General features: G+C 37.0%; 1 protein-coding gene across 1 annotated transcript; it reads left to right on the forward strand.

The window, feature by feature from the left end:
- Positions 1-859: 859 nt before the first annotated feature.
- POU3F4 (POU class 3 homeobox 4) lies at positions 860-2338 on the forward strand. Its single transcript, XM_036305749.1, has one exon. The coding sequence runs from the start codon at positions 870-872 to the stop codon at positions 1953-1955; it is 1086 nt and encodes a 361-aa protein (XP_036161642.1). The 5' UTR covers positions 860-869; the 3' UTR covers positions 1956-2338.
- Positions 2339-26448: the final 24110 nt, after the last annotated feature.

Below are 26448 nucleotides of genomic sequence, written 5' to 3' on the forward strand. Positions count from 1 at the left end.
CCAACTGGATTGGAAGGCAAACTCAAAATAACTGAATTTTGCCAGTATCACAATGGATTTTAATTTCCAGAATATCCCAATTCTTCATACCTTAAATCATTTTTTTTCCAGAAGAAACTAACCATCTCTTTCTTAGATGTTTTCTGACCTTAGTATTGAGTTTCTTATTAATATAAAATTAAATAAATTAGTCAAAATAAGTCTTATTGGAACCAATGACTTTAGTCTAGATTCCAGTTCCTATCAAAGACGTCCCCTTGCTCAAAGTTTGTAGCCAGATTCTGTTTTTCAGTCCTCTACACACAACTAACCCAGAAAGTGAAATGAATCTGAGAAAAATCCATATCCACTAAGATATAGATGACATTCAAGCTAGTGATGTTGGTTTCTTAATATTTTTTTCGTTCTCTCTTTGGGTTCACCTAAATAATGTAAAAGCTAGTTTGCAGCCTCAGCACCTATCAGTCTAAAAGCACTACACACAAACACACACGTCCGTCTCATTTTTCCCGCTCCACTACAAATACGGGCGAAGTAGATGCTGGAGGTGGTGGTGGTGGTGGGTTAAGCAACTAATCTGTTGCCGCCACTCAGCGCGATGCAGCCGGCCGATCAGAAAGATTTTATTCACTTCCTGCTTGGGTCTCACTGCAACTCACAGAGCTTCGCCAGCCTAATTTGGAAAGCTAGCCCAGCCTCCCGCACCGCCATTGGCCGAACGCACGGCTGGCCAGACCGAGACGCGCTGCGATTGGCCGCGGTAGGTGTCGGTAACTCTCTGGCTGCTTTGGCTCCCCCGCAGGATAGATGTCAAAGGCTGAAGCTGCTCCCTTTGCCACATTATAACTAGTAGGGGATCCTCACCGACCATGGCCACAGCTGCCTCGAATCCCTACAGCATTCTCAGTTCCAGCTCTCTGGTCCATGCAGACTCTGCGGGCATGCAGCAGGGGAGTCCTTTCCGAAATCCTCAGAAACTTCTCCAAAGTGATTACTTGCAGGGAGTTCCTAGCAATGGGCATCCCCTCGGGCACCATTGGGTGACCAGTCTGAGCGATGGAGGCCCGTGGTCCTCCACACTGGCCACCAGCACTCTGGACCAGCAGGACGTGAAGCCCGGGCGTGAAGACCTACAGCTGGGAGCGATCATCCATCACCGCTCGCCTCACGTCGCCCACCACTCTCCGCACACTAACCACCCCAATGCCTGGGGGTCGACCCCGGCTTCAAACCCGTCCATCACGTCCAGCAGCCAACCCCTTAACGTGTACTCGCAGCCGGGCTTCACCGTGAGCGGCATGCTGGAGCACGGGGGGCTCACCCCACCGCCGGCTTCTGCCACCGCACAGAGCCTACACCCAGTGCTCCGGGAGCCCCCAGACCATAGCGATCTAGGCTCTCACCACTGCCAGGACCACTCGGATGAGGAGACACCAACCTCGGATGAGTTGGAACAGTTCGCCAAACAGTTCAAACAAAGAAGAATCAAGTTGGGTTTCACGCAGGCCGACGTGGGGCTGGCACTGGGCACACTGTATGGCAACGTGTTCTCACAAACCACCATCTGCAGGTTTGAGGCCTTGCAACTGAGCTTCAAGAACATGTGCAAGCTGAAGCCACTGCTGAACAAGTGGCTGGAGGAGGCTGATTCGTCCACTGGGAGCCCGACCAGCATTGACAAGATCGCAGCGCAGGGCCGCAAGCGCAAGAAGCGAACCTCCATTGAGGTGAGTGTCAAAGGTGTACTGGAGACGCATTTCCTCAAGTGTCCCAAGCCTGCCGCACAGGAGATTTCCTCGCTGGCAGACAGCCTTCAGTTGGAGAAAGAAGTGGTGCGTGTCTGGTTCTGTAACAGAAGACAGAAAGAGAAAAGAATGACTCCACCAGGGGATCAGCAGCCACATGAGGTTTATTCGCATACGGTGAAAACAGACACGTCCTGCCATGATCTCTGACTGCAGGAAGCCGGCAACCGATCAGCCGCAAGAACTGGGGCAGCGCGGATTTCTCTTTTTCTCCCACTCCCTCCTTTCACTCCAGCTTCATAATTGCTATCTTTGTAGCTCTCTCTCTCTCTCTCTCTCTCTCTCTCTCTCTCTCTCTCTCTCTCTCATTTTTATATTTTATTTCTTTACCCCTCACCCTTTCAACCGGGGATTCTAACTTATATTAAGGAAGGAAACACACTCACGCATTTCAGGCTTCTTAACGCTGGTACACAGTTTCATTAAGCACTCCAGGCGGGGTCCTCATATCCCCTGCGGTCCGGCAACAGCTTTCTCTACAACCTTTTCTGCAGATCAATATATATTATTTACTTTGAGTAAGGTTTGTTTGGTTGCTCCTCTCTAGGAAGAACAAGGAGTGGGGAAACTTGGGGGCGGGTTAGGGATTGGGGGAGGGAGGTGGGAAGATGGAAGATGTGTGCCTCTAAATAACCTTTCAGCGCCTTGGTTATAGCAGCTGTATTTCAGGTGAAATCTGTTTTACAATAGACTAGTTTTGCATTTTAAAAAAAAAAACTTCTATAGCGTTTCTAAATGTCTGCGGTGTTTTACTACAAGCTGTACACAATATTTGTGAGATAATTTGTATCTAATCGACCACTCCACATTATTATTGCTATTATTATTATTCCTACATTGAGCTGATGGTTTTTTAATTGCTTATAAAAGCGAGAGGAGGCTGGAAGGAGGAGGGGGAGAGATGTGCCTACATTTCACTCATGCCCCCTATCCCAAATCTGTAAAGAGAGGAAAGGATACAATGGAAAAAGAGTTCTTGGTGGTGATATATACATATATGTTTGTTTTGTTTTGTTTTGTTTTGTTTTGTTTTGTTTTGTTTTGTTTTCCCCCGTGGGCGGAGTGCCTAGAATGGGCAGAATAGGCAAGCTGATTGGGTTTGCAAACTAGTGCGAAGTAGGAGAGGCTGTTTTGAAAGATTCTGCCCTCCCTGCCAGAACTGTTGAGCCCTTGCTGGTCTTTTACAGTGCAGATCTGGGTGCCAGAGAAGAATTCAGTGGCAGCGCTGGGGCGATAGGGGTAGTCATGGGGAGCTGAGAGGACTATGAACCTACTGAGGTCTGGAATGTCTGCACTCGGAGCTCCCCAAGGGCCCAGAGCCTATCCAGGCCGACTGACCGCCAGAGCTACCCCACCTTGGCTCTCCTGGGCGAAGGACTCTGCCTTCACAGGCTATTAATTTCGCTGGAGAAGACGACCCGGAGACTCTGGCGACAGTCAGTGCCTCCCAGTTCGGTTCAACTCCAGTCCAATGTCTGCTCCTTGAATAAAAAATCCTTGGGAAGGGATGGTGAGGGCGCTCTCTGCTTTGTGCAGAACGACAATGAAATGATTGGCAAAGGTCACAGGGATTTTGGTCTAGCCTCATACCACATCCTTCAGATGTGTATATACCGCTGTTGCTGAGCGAGCTCACACCGGGAGCCATCTCATGCCTCGGACAAGCACAGCTGGTGGAATGTCCACTGCGAGGATTGAACTAGCTAGTGAGGGCCTGGGCTGCTGGGTTTCTGTGTTTTTTTTGTTGTTGTTGTTTTTATCTCTCTGTGTGTATGTGTCTGTGTGTGTGTGTGTGTGCGCGCGCGCGTGTGTGAGCGTGCAAACGTATGTGTGTAGATAGTTGTGTGTATATTATTACTATTTACAAGAAACAAAAACCACAAAAAAATCTCGCTAGACTATGTAGAGATCCAAAAAGTATGCATTTGCTGTGGCTTTACTGCTAGCTCTCAAGTCCACATGCCAGGTCCACAGACAGACCTCATAACCAAGGAGCATACATGTGCTGGCTCGCCAAGCACGCAATCCACAGCCACTGCCCTCCTGAATTACCTGGGAGCTTGTATGACCTGGCTGGCCGCCTAGCTGGGCCTCCAGGGGCAGCTGCAGTAGACAAAGCTTCAAACTACCTAAGGACCAGATACCCTAGTGCCCCTTGTGGAAGATGCCCTAGTATGGGCTGCCAGGGCTCTGGTCCACTGCACTGTGTGTCCCCCAGCTGCAGGTCCAAGAGCATGAGTTAATTCAAATCCCAGACCCTTTTTATTTTTTGTGAAGCCTCTGCATTCTGTTGGTAATTGGGTTTTAGTTCTGGGACTTTTTCAGACATTGAGATCATGTTTTACAACTGTTAGGGTTATTTGTTTATTTGTTTGCTTTGATTTTTTCTTTGCAGTTAAGCACTATGGTTCAAACCTGAGTTAACCCAAATATTTCTGCTGACTTTATAATTGTACAGTTTTGTATATTAAACGTTTTTGAAGTTATTAATTTAAAAAAGATCATTTAGTTTATTCATTTAGTAACTGATGTATAATAAATGCTATTTTCATTAAGAGTTGCTTTTTCAACTATTTTATTCAAATTGCCTATTGCAGTTGCCAGCAATTATTTATTTTCAATAAATTCTGCATTGTGTTAAAAATGAGACTCTTTCAAAGATGAGTTGGGTGTCAAAAAGAAAACAATTCACTGTAATGTTTGATGTGAACAGTTTTAGTCAAGGGGTTTATATTGACACAATATTTTATTGTTGTAAAATATTAAAAACATTTAAATAAAACTTTTTTTTTTCAAAAAAATCTGTTGTTTTTTTTTTTTTTTTTTTTTTCCTGCTTGTATTGTGTGGTAGTGTGTGAACTGAAGCATTTAAACAGAGGCACGTTCCTGGTGAATAGTGCATCGGCTTTGCTTCAGGTTAGAAATCATTAGTCAATGTTTTGATTCTTGATTCTCTCCTAACTTTTTGCCTTTCATATAGTTGCACACACAGCAGGGCCCCATTATCGTGCCCGTACCCACACCCATACTCAGGCAAAACACATTCCAAATGTTGGGAAACACGGTGGCTTAAGGAAGGCTAACAGAGCAGGACATTTATTTCAAGAGGTTCTATCTTTTTAATGTTCTCCTAAAAGAGTGTCTACTTCTCTAGTCCAAAAGATAGACACTCCTCTGAAATTGTGCCTCCTGAAATTAGACCCAGATTTTCACTGTGGCATTCATCTCATCTAGTTGCAACCACCTTTCTTCTTTTTCTTTCCCATTCCTGCTCAGTGTCCTTCTGGTAGGTGAGCCCCAATTCTCCTGAGAAGGGTTAGGAAGGTGATTATATGTAAGAAGTGCTCTTCTTTTCCTTGGACCCAGAAACTCTGATAAATTGTCCACTTTGTGTTGCCCAATAAGGCTAAATTCATTCCTATTCATTCCTATCTGAGTTTGGGGAAAAGGAAAAATATTACAAAGAGACATTAGGAAGAAAAGCTTGATTCATCACTCTTCATCTTACTTCTACATACCATTTCACTTCTGTTATTTTATCACAAGCCTATAATTTTCCAACAGTAAAATTCTCCTCAATTCATATTCTGAAGTGTTTTTTGTTAGATGGAGAAAAATTATTTACTCATTTTAATAGGTAATGCTTATCACATGTAATGTCTTGCATTTTTTAGAATGCCATCATTTATAGTTGCACAGTTCACTATACAGATGTGAGCATTATATATAAAATATACTACATGTTGTATGTATACTCATGGGCATATTTCTCTTTATAAATAATACTGATTTTATAGAGATGTATAAACAAGCACAAAATCCATAGTCCTAAATGTGTTGGTTCTCTTTTGGTTTATACCAACTAACCTCTTTCTCTTTCAATATCATATAGCTCTTTTTAAATTTTTTTTCAATTACAGTTTACATTCAATATTATTTTGTATTCGTTTCAAGTGTATAGAATAGTGGTTAGACAATCATATGCTTTGTAAAGTATTCCCCCTGATATTTCCAGTACCCAACTAACTTCATTTATAACTATTACAATAATATTGACTATATTTTCTTTGCTGTACTTTACATCCCCAAGACTATTTTGTAACTAATAATAAGTACTCCTCAATCACTTCACCTTTTTCACCCAGTTCCCCAATTTCCTCCTCTCTGACAACTATGAGTTTGTTGTCTGTATCTATGTTTGTCTTGAATTGATTATAAAGTTATAGCTGATCTTACAAAAGTATACAGAAACCAACTAGCAGTGTATTCTGAACTCCTTAATGGAACCACAAACAGATATTTTAGGAGATACTTGTATAACTATAAATAGGCATTTATCACTATCAGTATTTTTACTAGTTATTACTGAAACATATATTTTATACATATTTATGAGGCTTGTTTCCTTTACTGCCTCATTTCTTTTTCTTAAAATATAAACAAAGTCTAGTTGGCTTTTATGGTGACTGCCTTACCAACCTCATTATATCATTAGTATTACATTTCCATTAAAATTTAGGATATGTTGGTGCCTCTGCCTTGCACTTTCTTTGTATTGAGATTGCCACCACCCCAGTCACAACCAAGGCCTTTGTAGGAGAAGCAGCTTTAACCTCAGTTTCTCTCAGGTCCAGGTAACAGTGGCTCTCTCTCCCATAACAAGAATGTGTGGGTTCAAAAGAACAGTAATTATTTACCTTATTTAATGGAGTAAAAGTAAAACAGCTTCACTTTTATTACCTAACAGAGCAACACAAAATGAATATATTGACGGGTGGGGTGAGATGTGAAAAGAGTAACATTAAGGTGCTACAGATATGTAAACAAAGTCACATATGCAAATCAAGTATATATTTTTATGTAAACAGACATAAATTGATTATCTATATGGCTGTGACATTCTATATGCATAACAAAAGAGAAATGAATCATTAAATTCTAGCATGTATCCTTCTAACAAGAAATGTTATGCCTGGAAGTTGGTTTCTTATCTTTAAAAAGAAAAGTTTAGGGGAAACCACTGCCTAAATTAGTACATGAACTGTGTTTGCCTTTAATAAAATAAAACACTATTTCTCTTGGAAGTATTTAGCATTAAGGTATTTCCCTTGCACCCTAGTCAGGATACTGTTGTTGCTTTAACTGTCCATAGGCTATAAGTAACCTTAACATAAATTTCTACTTTTATTTAAATTATATTTTTAGTAAGAAGGGAAGAGAAGAAAGGGGAATGGAGAAGTAGGAAATGATTAGAGGTTAAGACAGAGTTTTCCAAAGAAAAGAATGTATTTTTCCACCTGTCAGATCTTTATAAAGGCATGTATGGGACCTCAGAATTGAAAAATTACATCTATGATATGATATGTAAAAATCCACCCAGGTGACCCTTTCAAAAAAATCTTGAAAGGAAGAGAGAGTAACAATGAAAAACAATACCATATGAATTGATATCCCTCACATTCACCCATTCTGTAAAATAAAAAGATAGAACACCTTTATACATGCCCCAGATAGTAGTTTTAAAAATAGCAATCTTCCAATTTACTCATTTATATATATATTATTTTTTAAAACATTATGAAAAGTGAATATAAAATATATTTAAAATCATTTAAGGTGTTTTTAATGAGAAAAAAAATAAATATACCTTTTCTTAAGAGCACTTCTGATAGAACATTTCCAAAATTAGGAAATTATTTAAAAGAATAAAGTCTCAAAAACAAATTCCAGTTAACTTCTATTATATCTAAAAGGTGGGGTTAGGGTAACATATAAGGACCTCAACTATTGTTTCTGTAAAGGGAATTCACAAAATTAAACTCTTGTGACTTCCAGTGAAAAATGCATTAAATCACTATGCAGTATTTCACAAACATGAGTATAGAACATAACCATTCACACATGATCTAACTCACTAGCTAGAAAACTAGGTTCTCTTTACAATACTATTTGTTATCAAGGAGGATTTAATATAAGGTCAGTTCATTTTGGATGGCTTCCAAGGGGGCTTGTTTACTCAACTTTCAAAGGGGCCTTGTGTGAGGTGACTTCAATCTAAAGGAGGAAATCACAGGACAATTTGCTTTTGGGTGAAACTCTACAGTATTTAATATATGTGATATATGTGTGTAGACACATACCGACAACTGTAAACATGCTTCCTCTTCCCTCCCCCTCTCTTTATCCCTGCCCTTGCACACAGACAGGGTGATTTAACAGAAAACAGATTGTCCTCAAAGACAGAAAAGAAATCAACTCATTGAGCAATTCATTAGGTATGTCTTTTCATCTCTCCAGCTACTTACACTGTGTCCACAGTATTCTGGCATAGTCAATTGAAAATAAAAAATATTAGTCTATAAAACTCTTATTTTATCTGAATAATGTAGAAAAACACACACACGCAAAAACAGTTTGAGTTATCCTCCCCCAAATCCTTGACACACACACTGAATTGACTGCATGAATTGTCATCCTGTAAACAATGTCTGTTATATATCAGCATTGATTCTTGAGATGGGGTTCATATAAACATTTTTAATATTGTTTTCTTTCTTGTGTTTTCATTTATTTTTCATATACTGGAGAATCTCTTTATAATATGGCTGATTATTATCTCCCAGATATTACCAGACCAGAGACCAGCTTTTGCTCTTCTACCTTTTTTTTTTTATAGACATGGTAAATTCTGCTATAAAAGTGAACATGTAAACTGGGTTTTAGTATCTTGCCCCCCCCCCCCGCCCGCCCACCAGACCAATATTAAAAATAGTTTTCTTCCATAGAATTTATATCTGGTAAAGGATTTTCCCTTACCTAATACTTGCAATCTGAATACAGAAAACCACACACATACACATGCCACCTGCTAAGATTACTACTTGAGGTGATTATTTTTAAACCACTGAAAATAGAGGGCTATGTACAAGGGTAGTAGTTTACTGGACTTCAAATGGAACATAATTCTCAACTGCAGAAAAAAAGCTACCTGAGGCTCTGGCTGGTGTGGCTCAGTTGGTTGGAGCATCATCCCATGCACCAAAGGGTCAAGAGTTCAATTCAGTCAGGGCATTTGCCCAGGCTGGTCAGAGCACATATCCAGGTTGTGGGTTGATCCCAGGTTGGGGCACTTCAGGAGACAACTTTTGGATGTTTTCTCTTACTGTCACATCGATGTTTCTCTCTCTGTTGTCTCTCTCTCTCCCTCTAAAACAATCAATAAAAAAAATAGCTACCTGAGTGAACTCAATGCACAGAGAAATATTATTTTTCTTAATGTTTTACTATTCCCAGTCTACCTTTGGGGGTGTTGGTAGTATTAGTTTAATTAATCAGATTTTTTTATTGCCACAGGAGCACATGTATATACACATGTAGAAAAGGTCAGACTTTAAAAAAAGTAGTGTTCTGCTTCTGCATGTCCTGCTATAATACCTTCTGTAGAGTTAGAAAGCTAATTAGTTTTGTCTTCGATGGATGGAAAATATGACTACAAGTGGAAATTTCAGAATTGCTGATCAGAAATAATTGTATTTCATTCTTAAGACTGTGTTTGACTAGGGGGAAAAATCAAATTTGTGAGATGTATTTGCATAATCAAGGACTTTGTTTAGAATAGTGTACAATAGCCACTGCTAAGGGATAAAAATTGACTTGGTCAACATTGAAGAACAATTTTCTACAAATGAATTTATTTCATCATAGGAAAAGGAGCCACGTGTGTTTAACCTAAAATTCTGAATTTTGAGCTTTTATGGTGAGAGTGGTTGAAATTCTAGATAAACATATTTTCCTCATTCACTTTCATTGTCATGTTATATCCTGGGAGAGAAAACCTGAGCTTCTCCAGATTTTACATTAAAAGTGAAACTAAATTGTTTTTCAAAGTAGCTCTTGTATCCACCTTGAGTTCTCCCTCCATCACTGTCCCTCAATGAGTGGGCAGTGTTAGCTCTGCAAGTGCTCCCCTCTGGCCTCCTTTGTGCAGGTGTAAGGAAGTTGTATGGAAGGGACTGCAAGACAAAAGGCCTACTGCTCACCCTGAGGGCTTCAGTCTCTCAGTTACTATGGAAGTTCAAGTCCTATAGTCCCCTCTATTGCTTAGTGCTCTGCTTCTGTATGTCTCCTATAATACCCTCTGTAGAGTTAGGAAGCTAATTTGATTTGTTTTCAATGGATTAAAAATATGTCCACAAGTGGAAATTTTAGAATCGCTGATCAGAAATAATTTTATTTTCTGTAGGTTTCTCTTGCACCACATTTTCACTTTGTACTGTGTTTATGCATGATTTAGAAAATTTGCAAATAAAATAATTTAAAATAAAGGCAACAATAATCTTCTTAATTTATGTACCTAACTTTCTTCTGTAAAGATCCTTAGGCACTTTAGAAATGATGTATACACTATACTCTGCAACAACCAATATGCAAATCACAACAAAACAACCACTTCAGGCCACGTAAAATGACCATACTCAGTCCAGGCAAAAACTCATTAATATCAATAGGATTTCTGTGCACAATTGAAGGGCAGTATATGTCAGGGGTTGCATTCATTGCTGTGTGAGAGCATAAAAGTACATGGGCTCACACTGCAAAGAAATAGTCTTACATTTTAAACTCATGTGATACAGGGTGAATAAAGACAAATAGAACTCACACACAGTTGATAATATTGGTTAAATTAGTTTTTGAGCCTTTTGAAGAAAAACAAATTATTTGGTAAATGAAAAACCAGTGATAGTCAAAAGTAATTGTGTATTTAAGATGTATAATATTTTAAATTACAATTGCTACAAACATTGTAGAAAAACTTGAAAGGATAAATAGTCAATTTTAAAATCACAATCTCTTGGCTACTTCTAATTATACACAAACATACAAAATTAGAGCACACACTCTGAACGTATTGTTTTAAAAGTAATCATCAAAACTATTCCTAAGCTAATAATAATATCCATGTAAGAAATGCCCCCAACCCCCACTAACACCACCCACATTTCAGTCTGTATTTTGTGAAAATGACCAAGCTGTTCAGATGAAGGGGGTGGGCAGACTTGATATGTTTTAAATATATTAAGGTAAAGGGGACTTTGAGGGCAGAGACCCCTAATGCTTAATAGAGAGTAATTTATTTTCTGGCTCACTTTTAACCCTTTTGACAATGAGATATGTGGTACAAATGGTGACTTCTCTTTAGTGAAAGCAGTGCAGACTATATTGCCATTACTTTCTGATAGCATGCAAACTTTTTTTTTAATTTTCTGAAAAACACATCAAATATCAACCTACCTAAAATGAAGCATAGTATTTACTAGAAACTAGTTGTTGCTTTAAACTCTTTGGGCTTGACCTGACCCTATTGCATGTCGCTGGCTATCAGAAATGTGCAAGCCTGCTCAAAGCTCAATGACAAATTAAAAAGTGACAAGAATGGGGCAGAATAATAATAGCTTAAAGCTATTCTCCACCTTTCCACATACATACATATGATTTTCAAAACCAAGTTATTTTTAGATAAAAATATGTAAGAAATGGTAGAATAAATAAACAGCAACAACATCTAATTTAACAAACATATTTATCAAGTGTATACTATTTTGAAGACATTGTTGGAGTGAAATGTAAAGAATGTGTAGTAAGGTATGAACTTCGCTTTGAGGAGCTAACAATCCCTTGTGAAAATAGAAATAAGAGAAATGTACACAACTAATGGTTAAATGAGAGCTGGAGAATGCTGGAGGTATGTACTATTGTCAATTTTATGCCACCGCTTTATATTTTATTGTTAATTCTTATAATAGACTTCCATAGTCAAGACAGCATTTATTTGTACTGAGTTAATAATATTGTGCATCTTTGTTGATCTGCACATAGCTGCAATTGTTAATTAACTCATAGGTAAACACACTAAAATCATAGCATGATTTATGAATTCCTATGATTGAATTTATTCCTGATGAGTTTAGGATTATTTTTGTAGGAAAGTTTTTTTTAAAAGGATAAAGTGTGGAAATATAAACACATGGCAGACAGACTTCTAAAACTTGCTTCCTTTCTCTCTTTTGCACATTTTGCAAACTAGGGATAAATGTCAGGTTAGATGAGCAATGTAAAATATTTTCCTCCCCTATTTTCACCTCTTTCCTCATTAGAGGACTAGTCTATTCCACAGTGCTGCACCTACTAAGTTGGGCTTGAATTAAGAGGAGTGAAAGCCTCACCAGCAGATGTTGAGAATCATACTTCAATACGACTAGATTCTGTGCAAGTATTCTGCTCTCTCTATGGATTTCATTTTATGAGATTTTATGACATGATATAGACAGTAAGCAAAGAAGAGCATGAAAAAATGTATTTCCAGATCAAAAATTTCTCTTGGAACATTTAAGGGTATTGTGATTAAATAAAAAAAAAGAAAAACACACCTCTGGCAATCACTTTTTGTAATCAAATCATTCCCAGATAAAAACCAACCTCATTGAGATTTCATGTGCCTTTCCTTTGACTAGGAATGGATGAAATCATATCTATTAATTTAGAAATTTGTGGGGAAATGGTATTAATGCTTAAAGTGTAACTGTTTAGTTTACTGGTTAGGTTGATTTTCGAATACCAAAGAAAACTACATCTCTAACCAAAACTCATTAAGTATAGAATGCATTCTGTGTTCTTTTTTCATTTTATATATATATACCTATTCCAAATGCATTCAACAAAATAACTTTGTAGCACTATTTTAAAATGTCCAATTATTTTTGGGGAAATATGGTCAGTGTGAAATATATCCTCTAACACTGGTAAAATAAATAATCTGAGGAATAAGAAAATAATTCTCCATGGGCCTGTATTTGCAGAATTAAATAAGCATAAGTAATAGGATGCAGGGACATGCTTATCTTAGGAGAAAGGGCTAGAAACACAGTGGGCAATTCATGATTGTGTTGTCTTTTTAGCTAGCCTTCTAAGACACATTGCCACTGCTGTTAGCCACATTCTTTAGGGAACAGAGATAAACTTTGGGTAGAGTCACATAAGTGCAATAACAAGCAGTGCATCAAGGGGACCCTAAGTAACTAAGCAAATTCATTTGAGTTTGTTGAAAAGCAACCTGGATGTATGTATGTATATATCAATCTCAGTTGTGATACTGCATTATAGTTTTGCAAGTTGTTGCCTTTTGGGTGTAACCTGGTAAAGGGTACACTAGTCTTTCTATATTATTCCCTACAACCTCATGTGCATCTACATAATTTTTTTTCAAAAACCAAGGCACAATTTTAACAATTAAAAAAATAACTGGTACAAATTATTTTCTTGTCATCCAGTAATTCAAGACTAAACATTGATGTTTCATTTTCCTGCGTTTTTCCTTTTTTGCAAGGGAGGGAGGTGGTGTTGGGGAGTACTGCCATAATAAAGCCAGCTTTCTTTCAGTTCCTCTTGAACTAGAAATAAGTTCCTGTTGCTGGTGCTTCTAGAGCCCCTAAATACACTCTGACTCTGGAAACCCTGGCGATTTACCTGAAATGCTTTCTGTTTAGTTTATAATCTGTTCCCAGATGACAATAAACCAGTCTTAGCTCCAACTCAGGGAAAGGCAACACAAAATCCTGGGTACCTACCCAATGATTAATCCATCAAAAAGTAGGTATGGACTTCCTGAGGAGGTATGGTTTTAATGATTCAAGAATTGTTCATTAATTCAACAAATATTATTGAACACCTGCCACATCCCAGAATGTTATGAACGGTACAGCTTTGAATCATATATTTTGTGTACTCTTAATTTTGACCTGCTTTTGAAATCCAGGTCTGCAGCTTAACTACTGTAAGGCATTGAGCAAGTCCTTTAACTTTTGTGTTTAATTTTCTAATCTGTAAAATGGGAATAATAATAATTTTATCTAACTAATAGGGTTGTTGTAAAAATAAAAAAATATAATTTATGCCAAATGCTTAACTTATTGTCTGACACACAATAAGTATGTGCTCATTTGATATTAGCTCTTATTGCTCTGCTCATTTCTCCTCCTTTTCTATGTTTTATAGTTATAAAGAAATACCTTTTCAGTATTGACTAGTATAGTGCTTCACAACATCCCCCCCCCCACTGCAATACACATGACAGTTGACATTTATATGAGCAACACACTTGATGGCTTTTCCCAGAACATTAGTTGAATTCCCTGAACATTAGTTGTAATGCAGAAGCTTATATCATGATGACTATCTGGAATGTTCTGATTTATTTTTTAAAGAGCAAATAATTCATATATTTTGCTCTTAAAACTATCATTAGTAGCACATCCTTTGTGACACACCTCACAACACATTAAACGAAATAGTGTGTTAGCACACCAACTTTGAAAATCATTTGCACACAGGGATGTCCATGAATTCCTTAAACTAAAACATAGACACTAATACTGGTATTCTCTGGTTTTAAGCATTTTAATGGACTAATATGTATTATTTCAAATTAAGAAAGATAATTCAAAAGTAACTCCACTATCATAATGTAGGAATTTCTTGTGTTCACCATCACTTAAAAATTCACATTATTCTACTTTTGTACACATTTCTAACTTAAATCAAAAAGGGTTTCCCTGAAATTGTGTGGCCTTATATATTCTAAGTCAGGGATCTTTAACAGGTGTGCCACAGAATTTATAAAACATGCAGTACCTGAAGATTTAGTCAAGGGCAGTGAGCCTTTTCCCTTAAATTGCTAAATAAAATAAAAAATGACAACAGCTAACACAGAAATAGTTGCCCAGTATGAATGCCTTGTTTGAACCATAAATTTACAGGTCATATGATAGAGTTGTATTTATTGGTCACATTTCATAATAAGGTTGTGTCTGATTGGTTAATTATTTTTATCAGAAATCCTTATTGTATTATACAAGTACTGGCATCTGTTTTTTTGTTTGTTTGTTTTATAAAAAGGGTGGGTAATTACTATTGCTACATTTGGAACAATCAAAATTATATTTATTTTTGTGAGATTGGCCAAAAAATATTTTTTGGTGTGTTGTAGACTTTTAGTAATTAGCTTGCATGCCATGACATAAAAAAAGGTTAAAAGTCATTGTTCTAGGTGAAACAATAATTTTGACCTTTACAGGATTCCTGCAGTTAGGTTCACTATCTATTCCTATTCTTTCTATTTTCAGTCTCAGTAAACTGTAGGAATAAAGCATTATGGGCAGCAATCAAAATACAGAATATTGAAAAGGTTAAAGTCTGTGTTTATGAGTCCATTATATTTTTACAGTTTTCAAACACTGCACTAGGCATTAAAACTATTGTATGTCATTCTGGTAATAAATATTGCAGCAAGAAAGAAATGGGCAAAACAACTCCATTCTTAAAGCAAAATTTGTAATGACACTACAATATGTATTAATTAATTTGTTCCTATTATATTAACTGCAAGAAAAATGGAAAATAGTACAAACTTAAGCACTGTTATGGTGGAGACAGGAATCATTAAGAAAACATAAGAAATGCAAAGAGTTTAGTCCTTAAAGTGACAACTTACATTTGATGCTTTGGAGAAAGGTAAGAAACTTGGAAACTCCCATAAATGCATAACTATGAACCAAGACTTCTTTCTAGCCCTTCTAGTCAAAGACTGGTCACCAATGTGATTTTTACTTATCAGGTAATCAATACAGCTTCATGTGATAATTATTTACATGTCTTTTTATATTTGAAACTTACTGTTATTTGCCTGCATCAATTCTTGAAGCATCTAGAGCTTCATAGCATAATTATGCTCTATTAAAATGTTGTTTTTGCTTTATCATTAGGTCAGATATTAGTCCTTATAATAAATAAAGAAAAATATCCTGCCATATATTATCATCACCTAAATTAGTAACTGTATTTAGAATTTCTCCTTTAAGAAAAGCTAAAATAGCTCGACCAGCATGGCTCAGTGGTTGAGCATCAACCTATGAACCAGGAGGTCACAGTTCAATTCCTGGTCAGGGCACATGCCCAGGTTGTGAGTTGAATCCCCAGTGTGAGGAGTACAGGAGGCAGCTGATCAGTGATTCTCTGTCATCAATGATGTTTCTATCTTTCCCTCTCCCTTCCTCTCTGAAATCAATAAAAATGTATTTTAAAAAAGAAAAGTGAAAATATCTCGGTGTAAATCACACAGACTGTTAGATTGTCAGCTTAAGTTATACTGACTTTGGTTGACAGATATTAATTCATTTTTTTGAAAGTGAATTTAGTAAATTTCCCAATTATACTACAAGTCCTAGCAAAAAGAGTGATAAAAATTCCTGTTACAAGTAAGTGTTCTTGTACCAGAGAGGAATAAAGAGATGTATGTTCTCTGGAAATATGATACATATTATATAAAGCTAATGAAAAATATCAGTTAGAAGTTTGACATTACCCACATTTAAAATTATATCATTTTGAGAGTATTAGTGGGGAAAGTATATTACTGATCATCGGACAAAATAAGATCTAGTGATGAACATATAATTTAATTTGAAATATAATTCTAAGCTGCTTTTACATTATAGAAATAATCTTTTTTTTTTTTTTTCTGTTTCCAGCATTTTTGGAGAAAGCAGCCACTCAAGTCAATAAAAGTTGGGAAAAAAATAAAAATGAATCTAGAACTATCATAATGACCTAGAATTCTTGCAAGTGTAGATGCTTCAGTCTAATAGGATAATACTTAGTATATTGAATGAGATAATAACAATTTTCAGACTGTAGGCCTCTAGGTTCCCCTGAAAAACATTTTAAAGATGTTAAAATTTATCTTAGGCACGTATCTCTGGGCTTGTTGCAGTTACTCTTGGATGCCCATAGCACCCTACCTAGTCCTAACTATCACCTAAATGCTTCTTCCTTTTTCCTCTCCACTCCATTGGAGGACTATTCCCTTATTGAATGTACTCACTATCTTTGAACCAGATACCATCTTAGTATTTTTCCAATTTTAAAAGAAGATTCTCTATATATTTCTTTCCTTGCTCAAGAAGCCTACCATTTATTTAATTGAGAATAGTCATAGAGAAGATTATTATTAATTCTAGAGGCCCGGTGCACAAAAATTTGTGCACTCTGGGGGGAGGGGGGCCCCTCAGTCCGGCCTGTGCCCTATCGCAGTCTGGGACCCCTCGGGAGATAACCACCTGCTGGCTTAGGCCTGCTCCCGGGTGGCAGAGGGCAGGCCCAATCCCTAGGTGCAGCCCCTGGTCGGGCTCAGAGCAGGGCCGATTGGGGGGTTGGGGCACCGCCCCCTGTCACACTCAAGGCAGGGCCCATCAGGGGGGTTGGGGCTCCGTACCCTGTCACACACAGAGCAGGGCCCATCAGGGGGTTGGGAGCTCCCCCCTGTCACGCACAGAGCAGGGCGGATCAGGGGGTTGGGGCACTGCCCTCTATCACCCACAGAGCAGGGCCGATCAGGGGGTTGGGGCGCCACCACTGTCACACTCAGGGCAGGGCCGATGGGGAGGTTATGGCTCTACCCTGTCACACACAGAGCCGCAGGGCGATCAGGGGATTTGGGAGCTCCCCCCTATCAGGCACAGAGCAGGGCTTATCAGGGGGTTGGGGCTCCTTCCCCTGTCACGAACAGAGCAGGGCGGATAGGGAGGTTGTGGCCCCACCCCCTGTCACACACAGAGCCGCAGGGTGATCGGGGGTTTGGGCGCTGCCCCCTGTCAAACTGATCCTGGTGCCGGGAGGCCTCTCAGCTCCGCTGATCCTGTTGCTGGGAAGCATATTAGCCTTTTACTATGTAGGATAGAGGCCTGGTGCATGGGTGGGGGCCGGCTGGTTTGCCCTGAAGGGTGTCCTGGATCAGGGTGGGGGTCCCCACTGGGGTACCAGGCCAGCCTGGGTGTGGGGATGATGGCTGTTTGCAGCTGGTCACACACCCTTCAGGGTGGGGGTCCCCACTGGGGTGCCTGGCCAGTCTGGGTGAGGGGCTGAGGGCTCTTTTCAGGCTGGCGGGTGACTGAAGCTCCCAACTGCTCCTTTTTTTCTTTTTCTTTTTTATTCTGGGCCAGCTTTAGCTCTGGCTCCAGCTCTGAGGCCTCTGCTGCTTAAAGCAGGTATCTGGTTTGTTTGGGTTCTATAATCAAAACACTGTGTCAACTCCAGCTCTGAGATCCCGGCTGGCTGAAAGCAGGTTTCTGGGGTTTTGTTTAGCTTCTATATTTGTAACAATGTTTCAAACTGCAAGCTCAGAGGCCGGCAAGGCAGGCGGGGAATGTTGGTTTCCTTCGTCACTTAAGCATGCAAACCTCATGTTAGCTTCAAGCTGCCTGGCTGCCGGCCGCCATCTTGGCTGGCAGTTAATTTGCATATCTCACTGATTAGCCAATGGGAAGGGTAGCGGATGTACGCTAATTACCATGTTTCTCTTTTATTAGATAGGATAAGGTGTTTACCAGAGGTATGTGGCTGTATATAAGCAACAATGACAGCTACTTTTTGTGTAGCACTTATTATGCACCATTATTCTAAGTCCTATACATATATTAAGTCATTTTTTTTTCTTAAAGTCATCTTAAAATGCAGGCCTTATTATTTTCATCCTCATTTTACAGAGAGGAAAGAGGTAAAAGAAATTGTGGAAATTGCCTAAGGACATATAGCTGATAAATGTTAGTGTGCTTCAAACTTGGACATCTAGCTCAAGAATCTGTGCTCTGAAGTATAGTATTTTACTGCCTCCCCACTGTAAGTGTATCCAACACAATTTAATTTGGGTTCTCAACTGTCCCTGATAGTATTTTTTCTTTGAATAGTGGTGTTTTCCTCTTGTATGTATATTGTATACATGTGTGTGTTTCCCATAATAATGTTTTATGGGAACATTCTTTTGTTTCTAGGACTGAGAAATGAGGTAATAAATTAAAAATTAGAAAGTTTTAGTGCATGAGACCCATAATGATAGTAAAAGCCTATAAGTTGAGAGTTTACCAAAGTCTATTTGTGTAATATATTTAATGTAACAAATTTAAAGCTTCCATTTTAATTTTTTACCTTTGAGACTACAACATTACAACATTTAATAAATCACTTTTGATCTCTATAGTAATGATTAAGTAAATATAATCTAATTTTAATTTGTTATACATTTATTTTTATTTTGTGATCAGATTCATAGTTTCAGTTATCTTAGATTTAATAGTCACTATCTTATTCTGGAGTCAGGGACTGTACCTTATTTCCTCAAAACCTAGAGGCAAGGCTGAGTCATAATATATAATGGATATTTAACAAGTACACTAAGTGAATTAGAGTTACTAGTAATGATTACCTACCATGTAGAAGGCACTATGTAGCATGATTTAAGTATATTATGTTGAATACTTTAACAACCTAAATATTATTATTATTGTCCTCATTTTGGATATTAGAAATTGAGGTTCAAATAATTTAATTCATTTGTACAAATTATTGACAGAAGCATCATTCAAACTTATGCTCAAAAGACCATGTGCTTCTCATGACATCATTTTGCAAGGATGAGTGACTGAGTAGATGGTTAATTTTCCTCCATTCTGGATAAACAATAATTTTAATTCAGCTTCTTATCTCAGTTCTGAGTTAAAATAGTTCTTAGTGCCAGAAAAAAAAAGAAAGATTAAAGGAGAATAAAAAGAGATCATTAAAGTGGAAAATATAATAGGTGAAGGGAATGAGTAGCTATGTGTTCTTACAGCAAGGTATCTATAATTATTTACTTGTTCTTCTCTCCAACTATACTGTGAGCTACCCTAGGACAGGGAAAGTGTCTTTTGTTATACAATTGCCTACTGCAGTACCGGGTACATAACAAATAATTCAAAATATTTGTGGAATAAGTGAGAAGAGAAAATTTGGAGGAAAAATGGAGAGGAAGCAACACACACATATTCTGGAGCAAAGAGCTAATGTGGGGACAAACATGTACCTGATTTTAGGGAGTAGCAATAACTGAGGTGAACTGTAGAGTGCATGCCACTTTTGAAAGCATTATGTAAAAAAAAAAAATTAAAACTAGATATTAGCTAAACAATTTTTGTTTATAAGTTGAATTTGCCTAAGGGGGAGAAAATAATACAGGTTTCCAATTACTTAAATATAAATGGATGGGAAAAATAATTATCCTTCATTTTAGCAGATATCTGAAATATTTTCCATTCAACAAATGTTTTTTGAGTGTCTGCTATGTGTAAATATTGGGCTAGGTCCTAGAGATAAAATGATAATCTTCTCTCACAATCTATTAAAGAAGATACATAAACAGGGCTAACAGATCTATCCTCTCTCAGTTTATAGTCTAGGAGACAAAGAAGCCTTGCTGAAGTATTATCTCAACATTTGTCTTTAGCATCTTCCTTTCTCTCTTTCTCAAACTCCTCCACTGTAGACTATTATTCCCCACATGATCTACCAGTATCATATTCCCTTCTGGCTATCCCAGATCCCATCTCAGGCCTTCCTTCCTCAGAAGTGTTTCAATTTATTTTTCAGTTTGTCTCATTTTAAACATCTTTTGTAAAAAGACAACCTCTGATGTACTGTCTTTATTTATTGGCTTTGTTTCCCGTGTATGTCATATCTCAGCAAAACTCTATGTTTCTTTTTTGGTTTTGTTTTATGTCTTGAAAGCAGAAACAGAGTCTGTTTCATCTCAGTATCTTCCATAGCACATAGAACAGTTATTAATTCAAAAAAGTAATAAATAAATACCTATATACATAAATAAATATATCTGTTCGTGATAGACACACAGTATATATATAAGCTATTCTAAGATTCAATGTGCTAAAGATTTCTTTCAGTTTTGGGGTGTGTACTTTCACTTCTACAATTGGCTCCTTGTGTGCATAATTAGCCACTTGCTAACATAATTGGCCACTGCCCGCCCCCCTTTTTAGTATATTCAGTGGCAAAGTGTAGGTACACTTTTGGGACCTATAACTAGTTGTACCTGAAATAGAAATGCAAAAAAATTTAGAGACCTACTTGTGATCCCCTGATAATTTGTCTCTTGGTTTTCTAACGCTTGCAACCATCAAATTTTAATATTTTTCCTCAGCTCCATTGTCATGAATTTTATGGAAATTTGAAAAAAATAATTTGTTCTGTAATAAAATTGGAGCATGTAAGTGAAAAATAAAACAATGGAAAATATATCTAGAAACCAATTTCTGCAGAAACTCTATCAAGAGGCATTGAAGATTGAAAGTAGACTTGAGCAACATCCCATTTTATTAACCACTTTTCTTCCTAAGAAAATTCCTATTTGAGTGAATTCACTTTTTGTACAGTGTTAGGTCAAATTATGCAAAATTAATTTAGTAGTGGATCTTTTCAGCCCACATAAAGTTTCACATGATGGAGGCTTATCAAAAGGAGAAGTATAATTTGCATATCATGTGGTTTGTACATATTTTCTTCTATTCTGTAGGATGCTGTTTTACTTTGGTGTTGATTCCTTTGCTGTACAGGGCTATTTATTTTTTTAATCCTCACCCGAGGATATTTTTCTATTGATTTTCAGAGAGAGTGAAAGAGAGAGGGAAAGACAGAGAGGAATATCGATGTGGGAGAAACATGCATGTGCCCTGGCCAGGATCTGGCCAAGGAGGAGTCTGCAACCAAGGTACATACCCTTGACCGGAATCAAACCTGGAACCCTTCAGTCTGCAGGCCAATGATAGCCACTGAGCCAAACTGGTTAGGTTAGAGTTTTTTAGTATTGTGTAGTTCCACTTGTTTATTTTTGCTTTCGTTGCCTGTGTTTTGGGATCATCTTCAACAAACCCAAAACATTGTCAAGTCAAGGTCAATATTAAAAAGCTTTATCCTCATTTTCTTGTAAAATGTTTATAGTTTCAGGTCTTATGTTTAAGTTTTTAATCCATTTTGAGTTAATTTTGGTGTACATTTTAAGATAAAAGTTCAGTTTCTTTTGCATGTGTACACATAGTTTTTGCAATATAATTTATTGAACACATTATCCCATCCCTTTTGTGTATCACTTCTCCCCATGTCAAAGATACATTTTCCATAAATGTACAGATTTATTTCTTATCTCTCTGTTTTGTCCCATACATCAATATATATTTTTATGCAAGTACCATACTGGTTTGATTATTATAGCTTTGTAATATATTTTGAAATCAAGAAGTGTGATGCCATCTACTTTGTTCAAGATTGCTTTGGCTAGTTGGGGTCTCTTGTGGTTCCATATGAACTTTAGTATAGTATTTTTCTATTTCTGTAAAAAAAATGCCATTGAGATTTTGAAAGTAATTGCTTTCAATCTCTAGATTACTTTGGATAATATTTGTACTTTGACAATATTATTTATTCTAACCCATGAAGACAGTGTGTCTTTTCATTTAGCTATTTTTTTGAATTTTGTTCACCAAGTTTTATAGTTTTTAGTGTACAAGTTTTTTATTTTCTTGGCTAAGTCTATTAAGTATTTTTAGAAATAAAAAATAACTGAATCAATGTTAGGATGCTTATTATCAAAAAAAGAAGAAAGAAAAAGAAAACAAGTGTTGACGAGGATGAAGAGAAAAGGGCATCCTTGTACACTGCTGGTGGGAATGAAAATTGGTACAGTCATTAACAGTATGGAGAACTACCACATGATCTAGCACTTCTGGACTTATACCTAAAAATGAAATAAATATTTCAAAGAGATATCTATCCATGCATGTAGAATACAGAATTGTTCACAATAGCAAGGACATGGAAATAACCTAAATATCCATCAACAGATAAATGGATAACAGAAATGTGGTATGTGCACTCAAAGGGATATTTTATAGCCTTACAAAGAAGAAAATACTGCCACTTGTGACAACATAGATACTAATCTTCAAATTCATCATTATGTATACATTAAATATGTACAGTTTTTATATGTCAATCATACCTCTATAAAAAAGAAAGATATAAAACTAAAATATTTTACACATAGAAAAATTAAAGAGAATAAAGAAATCTACTAGCCTACATCATTCTTAGATTCTAAATAACTGTAGTTCTCCTAAGTAGTCAGCCATAGGGATCTTGGTTGACTATTGTTTCAATAATACTATGTAATAAACCACCCCCAAAACACCAAAACACAATGAATCTGAGCATTTATATTTCTCACTCATGGGTCTTTGCCAAGTTTCTGACTTAGACTCTGGGTTGATTGGACTTGGATACACCATAAATTGGATTTAAATCTGTTCCTCATTTTTTTTTCTTGCACCATCAGGGCATACATTCATTATGACAGATCACAATAGGACACGCCAAATAATTCCCATATATTTTAAACAACTCCGGGCATCCTTTCTAATATTTTATTGACCAAAGCAAATTACAAGGGCAAGTATATGACACCCATATTGGGAGGATACCACAAATGTACCTGTCAAAGTGTATGCATGTATAATTCTATTAACAAGTAAGTGAAACATCATGACCAATAATCCAATCTATTACAATTGGATACATCAATACTAACTGCTTAATTACAGTGCCTCTGGAAGTTTCAGAAAAATGATCATAAAAAGAATTGCTGAAAGAGCTGGAAATTTTAGCTTGTAGAAGATAAAACCCGTTAGGGATGATTAAAAAGGAATTCTTGTTTGGGGGAAAGTTTAGATAAAATCTCTTCTAGCTCTAGGAGTGTGTGTGTGTGGTTATTTTAGATATTTCCTTGCATGGAACATTGTTTAGCAGACTGGAGAGAAGTGGGATAGATTTGCTGGGGCAGGGGCTTTTTTCACAGGGTAGAATTGCTATATGTTGTATAGGTTGCTTTTGGTTGTTTTGCTTTTAAGAAAAAAAAAAAGAACATCTCATTATTCATGTTGTTATATATTCCAAGCTCTGATCTCCAGATTCAATGTTGTTGTTTTTTCAAAATGGTGAAGAACATAAGCTGAGTTATTTGAGACATTTTGTAGGCATCTCAGTTCCTACTTAATCAGAAAATTACCTGTATAAACTTAGCAAGTCATTCATTTTTTCATTAGCAAAATTGGGGTTGAACTATGCAATCTCAAAGGACAGGGACAAGGATGCTAGCAGTTACTGAGTAACTTCTGTGTGCCTTACATTGTGTTGTCTGTTTTCACAGGCTCTTGAAACTCTGGGAGTCTATGTTTCTATGATTTTACGCTGCAAGTTAGCACCTGTAGGTAATAGTACTAAATAGCAGAAAAACTTTGTGAACTAATGTTGCCACCTAATGGCATTTTCAGGAAACTGTTCATAAAATTCACATCTGTGACCTTTCTCAGAACATTCCTTTCTTCATGTTCTTCCCCAAAAGGTAATAGCCACTGATTTATTCAGCCATAAACTGTAGCATGATAACGGATGATCTAGAATCCTTTAAAAGAGCTTCAGTTTCAATCACTCTCAAGAGATGACCCAATGGTCAGAGAGCTTAATTACATCCAAGTTACTGAGGTTTCAGCAGACTTCAATACTAATGATAATAGTTATAATTTATTGAGCATCTAATTTATGCCAGAAACTATGCTAAGTGCTTTACACATGTAATTTCATTTAAGCAATGATCTTTTCTGTGTACATTTATAGTCATGGCATATTGGGCTCCAAGAATAAACACAGACAATTATTAAAACCTTGTGTGCTGAACCTGCTACTAAAGTTCAATCTAATTTAAATATTTTCCCTTGAAGTCCAAATAGTTTTCAAAATTGAACATGCTCCACACAGTTCCTTTGTTATTAATTACTTCATTAATCGAAATTTTATTATCTTGAACAGTGTATTCCATGACTTATTAAAACATTGGAAACATTTTCTGGGAAAATAACATTTTTAGTAAACTTTCAGAAATGAGATATATAAACTTCAAAATTGAGGTTAATTGAGTTCTTTGATAACATTTATTAATTATGCTATAGAATTTCCCTCATATGTTGACTCCATAGCTATTCAGAATAACAATATTTACTATTTATTAAGTACCAGGCAATATTAAAAGCATATTTTACATAAAGTACATATATTTACATAGTACATCAACTCAATTCTCCTAATAATCCTATAAATATTGCCGAACCGGTTTGGCTCAGTGCATAGAGCGTCTGCCTGAGGACTCAAGGGTCCCAGGTTCGATTCCGGTCAAGGGCATGGACCCTGGTTGCGAGCACATCCCCAGTAGGGGGTGTGCAGGAGGCAGCTGATCAATCTCTCTCAATGATGTTTCTAACTCTCTATCCCTCTCCCTTCTTCTCTGTGAAAAAGATCAATAAAATATATTTTAAAAAAATATGTGTTATTATCACCTTCATCCTTCTTATAGATAAGGAAGTGACAACAGAGATGTTAACAAAGTTGCTCAAGTACACACATAAAAGAAAAAGGTAGGATATGAACTAAGGTATTTGGTTCTAGAATATGCCCTCAAAATTATTATGCTGTGATGCTTCTGGAGAGTTATGTAATTGGGCATAATACACCTGCTTTAATCATATCTGTTGGCATTACTTACTTCTTTCTTGAATAGTGATCTGAGATTTTAGACTATGCATAGTGTGTTTCCCCTTTTATTAGGCATTTAGCTTTGGACCACAGAAACTCTATTTGGCCATTGACACATTCTTAACTATTATGGGCTAACGGCATAATTTTCAGTGCCCAATACAAAAATAAAAATGCATGGCCCCTTGTTCAAAAGGTAGGAGGAAAGTGCTGTTTAAGACAATAAAATATAAAACATTTTTTTTTTCTTCTGCAGTCTCTTCTACAACCTGACATGTTATTTTTATTTGCTATTTAATTATACAGTCTCTCAGGCACAAAGATATTCATAGGGAAGCAGATAGATGGGATGAGGTTGGGTCGCATGTGAGCCAAGACTGCAAGCCTCTAGCACATGTTCCATTTCACCATTGGAGATCACTTAGAAAACATACACTCAAGGATAAATATGTTAAGAATTTCAAGACAGTGACCTCAGACCATTAAACCCCAAGCATTGGGAACTTTTTTAGCATATGGCCTTGTGATAATGTACTGGTATATGCCCATGAAGTTGGCCTTACAATCATCTCACAACAATGTTTAAGGCAGGATAATTATACAGTCACTGAGTCAGAGTATCCATTTTTATCTTGGTCCCATGACATCATATTTGTATAGTACCTTGATCAAGTTATTTTTACCTTTTTAAGACTGAATTTATTCATCTACAATGATTGTGGTAATAAAATAATATTCCTCATAAAACTATGTTGAAGTTCAAGTGAGACAATTCATGGTTGTACACACTGGTTGGCATATATCACTCTACAAATGTAAAGTATGTTATTTAATTATTAAGGGGATTAGATGAGTCTATAAGAGTGTCTTCGAATGAAATATATCTAGTGGATCCCTTTTTCCAAGTATATTTCTCCCTATTCCTGCAGAATGCTTTCATTCTGGATATTGCCACCCGACTCTAACTCCATTCATAAGAGCTGAAAGTGCTGGGAGTGCAATGTGTATAGCTATCTCTAGCTATAGTTGATTAATTTAGGGTGAGCACAAAACCAAGTAATGCCCCAGTCAGTTTTGGGTATTCAGAGGAAATTTATCTGTGTTTCAGGAACCACTGGAAACAGAGCCT

Source organism: Myotis myotis, unplaced genomic scaffold, assembly GCF_014108235.1.
Source record: "Myotis myotis isolate mMyoMyo1 unplaced genomic scaffold, mMyoMyo1.p scaffold_m19_p_4, whole genome shotgun sequence".
Classification (NCBI taxonomy): Eukaryota; Metazoa; Chordata; class Mammalia; order Chiroptera; family Vespertilionidae; genus Myotis; species Myotis myotis.